At 40.7% G+C, this 11,449-nt stretch overlaps 1 protein-coding gene across 3 annotated transcripts in view; it reads right to left on the reverse strand.

Annotated features, from left to right (window-relative positions):
- The window catches only part of SCAF4 (SR-related CTD associated factor 4), a 45,603-nt gene that overhangs the window by 26,609 nt on the left and 7,545 nt on the right, over positions 1-11,449 (reverse strand). For all 3 annotated transcript variants that reach the window (XM_015881224.2, XM_015881217.2, XM_015881233.2), the window contains exons 2-4: positions 2,013-2,096; positions 1,360-1,404; positions 238-399 (exon numbers count right to left, since the gene is read on the reverse strand). In XM_015881224.2, the coding sequence (XP_015736710.1) occupies positions 238-399; positions 1,360-1,404; positions 2,013-2,096 (291 nt within the window). The remainder of the gene's footprint in view (positions 1-237; positions 400-1,359; positions 1,405-2,012; positions 2,097-11,449) is intronic.

Genomic DNA, 11,449 nt, shown 5'->3' on the forward strand with positions numbered 1-11,449 from the left:
CACTGTTCACACATCTATATACACAGAAGAGAACTGATGAATTCAGACAAAAGTATTTCTTTTACCTACACCTTCTATTTAACTGCTACTGCTGATAATCTTTCTCAGTATGTTTTACCATCTCACATAATAATATTCACAAGGACATAGAGTATCATAAAATTAGCTCACTTGTATATGGAAATGTCAAAGTAATAGCGTTACCAATTCACAACACTTAAGAAATCACAGTTGTACCTTGTCTTCAGATGGACAGAGATACAAATACTGGAATGTGGCAGTAATATTTTTAGAGAATCTTGGCCCAAAGACATCCTTATCCGTTCCAAACTGGTGACGAGACTGACGAACAATAGAGTCAATAACGTACAATCCAGGGACTTTATATTCTGGTTTGCACTGAAAACAAAACAATTTTCTGTTATACATTGATGAGAACAAGGTAACAATCTTTCCTTACTTTCCTATAAGAAAACTACACTTTAATAGTATATTAGAGTAGGGAAAACCACAGATGGCAAAAAATTAAACATCATTGTCAAAAAAAAATTACCCTTTTGTGAATTTTTAGTATCTTCTGTATGAAAACAAATATTGAAATACAATCAACAATAAGTAACCGTTATCAGGGACAACAAAAAGTAATAATACTAATTAATAATACTATGCTCAAATGCAAATTTCCACAAAAAGCTCAATTTTACACCAACGAAAGAAGTTGGTATCACACATCACTAATGAGCTAAAGTGAGCAGTAGGTATGAAAAGGTCTAAGAACCTTAATATAAAAAGCACTTTCAATTTACATAACAGCAACTTTCTAGGCAATGCAGTATTTTCCTCAAGTCAGAGAAAGAAACCACAAACATTTTTACAGAAATGCAAGATATGGTTGTGTGTGCGTACAACAAAATATATGTATATAAAATACAATTCTTATATACACACATCTGTAGCAGCAATTATCCTTTTTCCTCTATCTCAGTACATCGTTTTTCTATAAATCCATGAGGTCAACTTTCTTTTTTTTTTCCAGTTCTCTCCTCCATCACACTAGGAAAGAAGGGAGTGAGTAAATAATGGCAAGGTGCTGAACCACCTGCTGGGTTCAACCACAACAACCCTGAAAATCAGTCTGAACATCAGCAAAACCTGGAAACTACAGAGGGGGGAATTTTACACTTCATTTTTGTCTATCCCTTCCTAACATAGCATGAAAAGTTCAAGTAAGGACATTACCAGGATTTTATCCAAGAGATAAAAATACATGCAATCTTAACAAAACAGTCCTTCAATTTCTGAATAACACCAGTAGTAACAAGATGCAGATAGTATTTTTCATGGTCTTTTTTTAATTACCTTTTTGATAAACTTCTCTACAATCTGGACGACGTGCTTGTAAAGCTGGAGAAGAAATATATAAATCCATTTAACATTAACTTAAAAATGACACCACTGTACAAGGTTTTAACTCTTAATGCTTATGACCACATAGTATGGACTACACACAAAATATTGTAGTCGTATTCAAGGAAGATGCATGCCAGTGCTTATTAAGCTGTACAGCTAATGGAGAAAAAGATGTTAAGTGTAGATCAGATGGACACAAGCCATCCTTTCTGTCAGAAGCGTTTCAATGTGTACACAAAACATACTGCTTTTAGAGTATTAGTGAGAACTTTCTGGATTTATTTTATGAGCAATTTCAGTATGTATTAATATGTTATGATGCTTCTGCAATGTTTAAAATTTTATTACATAGAAATCATAACACTGTAGTGGGTGGCATTAAAAAGCAGTAACTGAAAAAACGAAGCCGGCATTATGTTACTAGTCTAAAACCACGAGCTAATGTTCACCACCCACCTGTTTCTAAATAACATTCTTAATGCCAACTAAAATAAAACATCCATGAAGCTAAGACTGGCAAACCCATTGAAGCACTTGCTTGGAATCAAAATAATAACAGATTGCTCGCGTTACAGTTTCATTTTCCTTCTGTTGTACTTTACCTTGATCGCTTTAATGGCGGCTTTTGTGATGAGAATCATTTTTGCTCGGGAAATAGGAGGTTTCATCTCCATCAGTGAAAAGAGCTGAACAGAAACAAAAACAAATATTAAAAACGTATTCTGAGATTTAAGCAGTTAACCAATAAGACAATGTTTCAGACAAATGACTGACTGCAGAAGTTCTGCGTTATGCATCACTGTGATGCTACTTGGCCCATGAAACGAAGGTACAACCAAACAGACCTTTCAAGGCAAAGTTCAAAGCCGACGTGCTTTTGAACTAACACATATGTAGCAATTTACAAGAAATTGATAAGGCTTCTGTCAATGTCTTATTTGCGTCTTTACACGGGTATTTAACTTAGGGTGCAATAACTATTTCACAGAAATATATACAGCAGAATTACCTGTACCTTGATTTAAACTAGCCCAAATAACTCCTTCAGAAACAGAAATGTGAGGACACCCCTACAGACTGACATAATCCTTTCATCTTAAAATAATGTGCTTAAAAGTATGCCAACTTCCATCCATCAAGGCTATCAAATCAGCACAAAGTTTCCAAATTATCCTGCTATATATAAACGCTGCAAGTGTCTTTAATGGCGATATTTGGCTTGCTACGAACATACCATATTATTATTAAATTTAATTGCAACAACTGTTGCGGAGAATGCTCTGTACTGTTCTCCAAACTCATACTACCAAGTGGAAAAATCATTTCATCAAGGACAAAGCTTTCAGAAGTGACTGGTCTTTATAGATGACAGTGTGAACCTGCCTTGACTTACAATAATTTAAGCCCAGCCCAGGTACTCTGTATCAAAAAGCTGCCATCATTCACAAAGTTAAGAGTCTTGAGTTCAGTTAAGATCATTGAGCACACAAAAAAGGGTCCTGCAGTACTAGATTTAAATATGAATTATTATTATTATTATTTTAAGTCTGAATTCACAGAAAGCCTATGCTATATTCAAAATAGATACAGTACACGTAGGATGTAGATCTCTTTCTATCCATGAGTGAATTCCAAACAAACTTTATGTTCACAAATAGCATCAGTACGACTTTAGCCTCATGTGAGGAATTCTATCACGAAACAGTTTCATGTTCTGAATCCAGGCATTGAGAAGTTATGCCGCTGCCTCCCAGTGTTAACCATGATCCTGAAAAGTACTCAGTTTACACTTCAAAAATGAAAACGTGCATGTAGAATTGTCAGAGCCAATAACACAACCACGATGGCAGCACACAACGCTGAGGAAAGAGCGCTAAGCTCTCAGATCCCCAGTACCACCCCAACAGTTTGATCTTCCTATCATAACCGGATGCGTGAAGAGCATTTTAAAAGAATAAGGAAATAACAAATCTGAAGATTTGCTTTCCAGTAGCAGTTCTACAGTCTGGCTCTCAGAAGCAGGCACTGCACACACCCGTGACACCAAAATCCCATACATATTTCACCCCCTTCCAGACCAGACTCCGGATCTACAGTGAACCCTACGTACTACATACACTGCTGTTATAATTCCACATCATAAAAATGGCCAGTCCTAGAAACTACACCAAATGCTACTCCATGTTTTTAAGGTGTGTGCAGATACTTCAATCCTGCTGGCCTGTACATCTGGAAACACAATTCACATTGGCTTGTCAAAACAGTTTTTTTCTAATCTTCTTCCCATCTGCCAGGCAGAAATAGAAGCCAAGATGTTCCGGTACTACGCTATTATGCCTCCTTCTATATCACATCTCATAGTTAGGTGCTCTGCTCCACTGAATACTATGTTCTATTCTTCCCATAAACTTAACTTGCTATTTAAGTTGTGGCTTACTAATAGCAGAACCCTTATATTGTAATGGCCTTGTAATTAAAAACAAAATAATAAATAAATGTAATAAATTGCCCACCACAAAACAAAGCAGAGAATGGAAGTATCTCCATTTCACAGTATAGCGGTAGGTATAAAGTCATTTAAAAATTGTTTGTTTTTTTTTCATCCCAACACCAAGTTGAGATGATGTCTTTTCATTATAATCTCCACGAAAGGCAAGTCGTGGTGCCATATATTTGATTTTTAAGTCATTCAAGATGTAAGACCCACCCCAGCTGTGCCTGTGAGTCAACTTGTTCTTTCAAGAAAGTATCAGTTTGATCCTGAATTATTTCTTTAGAATGAGTGCAATGACTCACGACGGACAAAGTCATCGCTAACATTAAAACTGAGGAAAATCTGTTTTGAGATGTAATGGATCCAAAAAACAAACCAACCAACCACGGTACCCACAAATAAGACACCGAAAGGCTTCAAACATGAAGTACAGCAAGCAAAAAGGATACAGCCTTTTAAGACAGGTACTCCATGCCCTTAACGGGAGACACCAAAAAGCAACTGGCCCTGCAGATAAAGGAGCCGGCTCCACACAAGAACAAAGCAGCCAGTGTGAAGCAGCACTTCAGCAACACAATGGGCGAGAAGGAGAGAATCAGGAAACCGAGGAGCGCTTAGCAAGACAGATAAGAACAAATTACAGCCAAAGAAGGAAAAAAAAAAAAAAGGTGCCTGAAAATGTACCCCAGGAGTGACTTTATAACCTGGGAAAAAAATAAAAGGAAAGCAAAACAGCTGGAGGGCAAGAAGAAGGGAAACAAGCTAGATGAAGTAGCCAGGGAGGGTGCAGTAAAGAATATGGTAGCTTGAAGAAGCCATTAATTAAAGAACATGAGAGGCTGGATCTGAGGCTAATAAGGCAGGAACAAACAGGAGCTTGGGAAGAACAGGACGGAGCAGATGACTATAAATTGTTCATTTGCTGGTACAGACAGCACTCAGGGCAATAGCAACAAAAACACAGTAAAAGCCATGAGGTCAGCACATGCAGATACTTCCAGAGTGCAACTCAGGAGGATCAACTACAGCTGAAACATCCATGAATTAAGATGAAACTATTTCCACACATAAACATACATGCATTGAACATCCTGCCCTCTCTCCACACTCACCCCATTGCTAACTTTTAGAATGGCACACCAAAACATTGTTGCCTTTCCTAGATTTTCCTGTCACCAAATGACTACTTAAAGCTGATTTTTATTATGTTTTCATTATCATAGTTGCAAGTGTCAAAACCATGTTGAAAAGAAGGGTAAATCTAAAATACGTTACTAGATCCTTGCAAATTTGCACTGCTAGAAGGAGAAATGATGAGGTACATTGGACAGAACATCTCACAGTCTCGAGCGGGTTGGAAGGGACCTTAGAGATCATCGAGTCCAGCTCCCCGGATTCGAGCCTCCTGTGTAGCAGAGCGGCACTCGTACCACTTGCGACACAGGGGGATTTGAACCCGGGCCTCCGGTGTTGCAAGCAGCATTCCTACCACTGCACCACCTTCATCTGCATACATTCAACTAGACCCCGATCCTCTTTCGTATCCATTTCCCAAATTAATACATAAGGATACATACAGAAAAGTCTGCTTTCAGAGGAGCACTCTTCCAATAGTACTGAGATACCCAGTTCCTTTAAGAGCACTACCATCAGTTCAAGAGGCAACCTAGATGTAAAAGCTTAGTTCAAGAGCGCTTCCAGCATGCTGTATTGAACATCCTGCCCCGTAAAGCCTACAACCCATTTGGTAGGTATTTCCTACTATCACCATATATTTGGAGAAAAGAAACAGCTCAGAGTTGCTTCCCACTTTCCTTCTCTGTACAATGATACTGCTGTCTAGTGTAGCAAAGGAACTCATTCCCCAGGGTGGGGAGCACCAAGGGGCAAGAGAAGGCAAAGGCAAAGAAATAAAGTGAAACCTCACAAGAGCAGTTTTACTTAATGAAATTAATTAGCGCAAGGACTAATCAAGACTTGTACCTTTATTTACATCTGATAATTTCAATAGTTCAGGAGTTGTTGTCTCCTGCTGTCTGCATGGACCTTTTCATACACAGTGGAAAACTAGTCACATTACCTGCTCAAAGCGGCAGAAAAACACGCACTGTTGTTTTACACAAGCTCTGCCTTAGGATAAGGCATTTTCTTAATTTTTGAAATTTCAAAAATTCTTAATTTTTGAAAATTAAGAATTTTCAAACACTCCTCGAATCTCCCTCTCTGTAACTGACAGCTTGAGCGCTGTAGCAGCACCATGTTTTCAAATGGGATCTTTTCTTCCTTGCTCTGCATCGACCCGGGTGCTACAGAAAGAGAAGTGCTGAAGAACTTACTAAACTCAAATCACAATACCATATTGTGTGACTGTACAGTGACTGTACTGCAGCACCTGCTTCAGTCCATACCAAAGCCCTGGGCAAGGTGGGTAATGGGAAAAGGAACTGGATGACGACCTTTAGTCTTCCAAAAAAGGCAGATTATTCATTCCTGCCTTCTTCCATTTCACACCCTTTGAGAATCTGTTTTACACTGAAGCAGAAATGATGAGGCTTGGAAGCAAAGGAAAGAATGGCTACTTTCAAGTTTACCCACAGTCTTACCCTTGAACCATAAAGACAGCACATGCAGGCACAGAACGTCTTAGGAACAAGAGAAAGATGAAATGTGGGAACGCTATCAGTTTTATTTTATTATTTAGTTTATTAAAAGAAAAGCAAAATCATGCAGTAATGCGTGCATGAAAGAAGAGAGCAAAGAGACATCTGGAGGGCCAAGAGGTCTTGCAGAATTATTTAGATAGACTGGGGCACCAGGCATAGAACAACAGGAAGTTCAACACAGGAAAACGCTGAGCGCTGCATGAGGGATGATAGCGGATGCAGGCACAGACTGGGAGATGAGTTGCTGGAGCAACTCAGCACAGGTAGAACTGGGGGTACTGGTGAGAGAAGGCTCAGCACGAGAGAGCACAGTGTGCTCTGGCTGCCAAGAGGACAAACTGCACCCTGGGGTGCATGAAACACAGCACAGCCAGCCAAAGAGGCTATTCTCTCCTTGTATTTAACTTTGTTGTGGCCTCACTTTGAATACTGTGTGCAGCTCTGAGCTCCACAGTATAAAAAGGTACTTGGATGCATGCAGAGGAGGGCAGCAGAACAGGTAAATAGGGCCTGAAGGCATGTCCTGTGAAGAGAAGCTGAGGGTGCTTGGGTTGTCCAGCTTGGAGAAGAGGAGGTTAAGAGGCAACCCCACTGATCTCTGGAGCAACCTGCAGAGAGGGGAGCAACGATCTCTTCATGCTGATCATCGACAGCCAGACACGTTGGAATGGTACAGAGCTGTTCAACAGGAGGCTCAACTCAACATTAATTTCTTTACTATGATGGTGGCCAGACACTGGAACAGGTTTCCTAGAGGGGTGGTTGATGTCTCATGGCTGAGAGCATTAAAGACCCATCTCAGTAATGCTGCCAATAACTTTTGGTTAGTCCTGAAGTGGTCAGGCAGTTCTACTTGATTTTTGTAGGTATCTCTGACTGGACCATTTTATTATACCCTAAGGCAAACAGTCAGAGAAAGAAGATAGCACCTACATTTCCAAACACTGAAAGCACTAGGAAAGAAGAGAGACAGTGACATCCATGAGACTTATCCCATTGGCACAGAAGGAAAATGATTAGGCTTGTGACTTCTTCCTGTATCTTGTACTTGACACACGAAGCAATGAACTCACTTTGCTGGCTTTGCTCTCCTGCTTAAGCTTCTTGCGCTATAAAGAGATCTCTATTGGCAAATAGAGAGATATGGCTGTTTTATATACACATTAAATAAAACCTACAGAAAAGGAACAGGGCTGATGCATAACAGGCTGAAAGACAAGCAGTGTTTAGTGGGCACTGAGCACTCAGATCGCTGTTACAACACTCTCATTCAACCTTCTCTCTACAATTTTCATAGAGTAATGTAACAAGCCCTTAACAATTTCATGAAGTCTCACGTGTCTTTATTTAAGCAGGGCTTCATATACACGAATGACAGTCAATATTCTGCATATTCATTCATTTCTTAAATACATTTATGCATTTAGAAGTACATAAGAAAAAAGCCAAACTGCAAGCCATTTCTATAGGTATCATTACAGTAATCTGTTCACGTACTGAAAAGAAAAAGAGGAGGAAAGGATAACAGAAGGTGTGACTATCATGCACCAACAGCATACTGTTTTGTTAGCAAAAGCACCGTACTATTAATGCAAGAACAGATTTTTAAGCCTGATGTCTAAAAAAGTACACACAGGTAAAAGAAAACTATCAAGCTATATTTTCCTTTCCCAATAAAACTCACTGCTTCCTTTCTTCTTTTACATCTCCGTTCTTCCTTGATCTGTTAGGAAAGGCAGGAAGATGATGTGTACCAAACTCTGGCTGCTAAGACTTGCACTGATCCTCTGATGAGGATCTGAAGATCTTGGCCGTCAACTGTGAAACACACCAAGTATGAGGTGCTGCAAAAGAAACTGATGGCTTTGGAAAACACACTGAGATTTCAGTTTGACCAGACACCTCAGAGAAAAGAATACTCGATCCACTGAGCCATTTCTGAGGCCTATTAGGACCATTTACAAGCTCAGAATCACTAGGGAGAAAAATCTTTACCAAGAACAAATTGAAGTGACAGCACAAAAGCACCAGGACCAGAATTTTGTTTCCTACACAAATTTTTTTGGAACTCATCTGCCTCCTACGGTCAGTGTTACGCTCATGAGTCCAGCAGAAAAGCTTCCTGAAAAGCTTCTCACCTCATTTCTTCTCTTACCACGAATCTCTCATAGGACTCCACAGCTATCCTGGAATCGTTCCTGGAATCAGTTCAGTCTAGAAGAAGCACACAACTTTTTCACTATCATAATGATGATCATAGAATCATAGAATTACCCAGGTTGGAAAAGACCTTGAAGATCATCAAGTCCAACTGCAGCCTAACCAGTACCCTAATTCTAAAAACCCTCCACTAAATCATATCCCTAAGGACCACATCCAAACGGCTCTTAAACACAACCAGGGATGGCGATTCAACCACCTCCCTGGGGAGAGATGATGACCTGTTAATTAATGGGAACGCAGCAATAAAGCAACTCCTGTCCCAAAAGAGCTCACGCTACTTCTGCAATTTCAGTCTTCATGGAGTAAAGAATTACTAAATTCAGTCTGAAACTTCAGCAGCGCTCTCTTATCCTTCCCTACACCACCCAAACACTATTAGAGCTGCTGCTTGAGCAACTCTCCCAGGACACGTGGGAGGCAGCACTCACTCAAAAATACACCCTCACGGTGCCTCCTGGGACACATTTTAGGCATCTGCAACCAGTTCCACTGTTTTCTGAAGGAAACGAAGGGTACTAATATGCAGACTGTGACGTATCTTTCCTCTGACCAAAGGCATCACTGTTGTGTTGTTGCTGTTTTGCCATAGATCCAAGAGAATCTAAGTGAGATTCATGAGTTTCAGTGAATTGTTAAAGTACTGCTGTGAAGGATATCCTGCTAAGCTCTATTTATAGGTCTTGTAGTGGGAAGGGGAAGAACGTGGAGCAGCTAGTACAGACTACCTGTGTTTCCTTTATCAAAGCCTCTGAATGTGGTTTTGTGCCTCCAGTGGCGCAACGGTAGGAATGCCGCTTGCAACACCGCGTCCTGGGTTCGAATCCCCCTGTGGCGCAAGTGGTAGAAGTGCCGCTCTGCTACACAGGGGCTCGGATCCCGGGAGCTGGATTCGATGGTCTCTAAGGTCCCTTCCAACCCGCACAAGACTGTGATACTGTGAATGCCACTCTCTCTACATAAGGATATGAAACTCCCTAGCAAGAGCAAAACAACAAAGGACTGAGAAGTTAGGGGATAGATTGTAGGAAGACTGCTCTGAAAGTAATGCCTCCCACTTAATTACATTGGTCCACGACACCAGAGGCAGATGGTGGTGCTCTGGCAGTAGATGTTGAACTTTCCTGACAATATTCGGTTACATTTTGTTGCCATGCGGCAGATGACAACAAAGGGGCAGTCTGACAAAGTCATATCTAACATGTAGGTGTACGTGAAGGAAAGGTGGGTCATTGAACTCCTCCATGCAGACAGATATGGCACAAACTGGCAGCGTTGATGCTTTCTGAACATTTCTGGAGACCCGACAATGGATGTGAGCACAGTGAGGTACGGGTGGTGCATCTCAGCAGTGGCAACAGCAATAGTGGTTCACCTCACAGAATCACAGAATTGTAGGGGTTGGAAGGGACCTCTAGAGATCATCGAGTCCAACCCCCCTGCCAAAGCAGGCTCCCTACACCACATCACACAGGTAGGCGTCCAGGCGGGTCTTGAATATCTCCAGAGAAGGAGACTCCACCACCTCCTTGGGCAGCCTGTTCCAGTGCTCCGTCACCTTCACAGTAAAGTTCTTCCGCACATTTGTGAGGAACTTCCTATGCTGTACTTTCATCCCATTACCCCTAGTCCTGTCCCCACGCATTACTGAAAAGAGACCAACCTCACCACTATGGCCCCCACACCGCATTGGCGCAGGTTTTTAGTTTGGCTTTGCTTTTTGCAGGCATGGCATGCAGGCTCGTGCTCATCACTAGTGCAAAAGCACAGCTATGTGTGGTGACTATGCCGAGCACAGTTTTGCAGCTATTAATTTGTTCTATCAAATAGTGTTATTGTTCTGTGCGTATCTACCATAGTTTCCATGGAAATAAATATGAGGTATTACTTTCAGAGCAACCTACATAATGCAATGAGCAAAATGTAGTTGACCCTTAGTAAAAAACAGTTATATAGAGCAAAAAAACTACTGACTGGTTCACTCAATATGGATCAATGGTAAGGAAGCTGCAGCTGTAACTTTAAATAAACAGCCCACAAAAAATCTCTGTTCTATTTGTGATGTAGGGAGATATCAACTGTTTTAATGGTACAGATTATCTGCTGTCAACCTGAGACATATGATTAAATTGATACACTGCATTACTACATAGAAAGGTAAGATTACAAAACAGCAAACCCAATTTGCTTCCACTTCCAGACAGACTGTAAAGAAATCCCCATTTCTGGTCTCAAGCTTTTATAACCTTTAAGCCATCCCTCAGATTTTTCAGGTCAACAAGAAGAAAATATGCCTTCCCTACAATAAAACATAACAAGGCTTAAAAACTTTACAAATTATTGTAAACATGTGGGGTATTTTGGTTCTGGAATAGTATTTACTTCCTTCCTTAAAGGCGCATTTAAGTTTTGCACCATTATCGAATTACATTTTGTGATTTATTTACACTGTATGAATAGTTAGGGGAGTAAACTCCGCGAAAGGGCTGACAACAGCAGGACATGGGGAAATGGTTTAAAGTTAAACGAGGGAAGATTTAGGTTGGATGTTAGGGGGAAGTTCTTCACTAGGAGAGTGGTTAGGCCCTGGAACAGGCTGCCCAGGGAGGTTGTGGATGCCCCGTCCTTGGAGGTGTTCAAGGCCAGGTTGGACGGGGCCCTG

The sequence above is a fragment of the Coturnix japonica genome, chromosome 1 (assembly GCF_001577835.2).
Source record: "Coturnix japonica isolate 7356 chromosome 1, Coturnix japonica 2.1, whole genome shotgun sequence".
Classification (NCBI taxonomy): domain Eukaryota; kingdom Metazoa; phylum Chordata; class Aves; order Galliformes; family Phasianidae; genus Coturnix; species Coturnix japonica.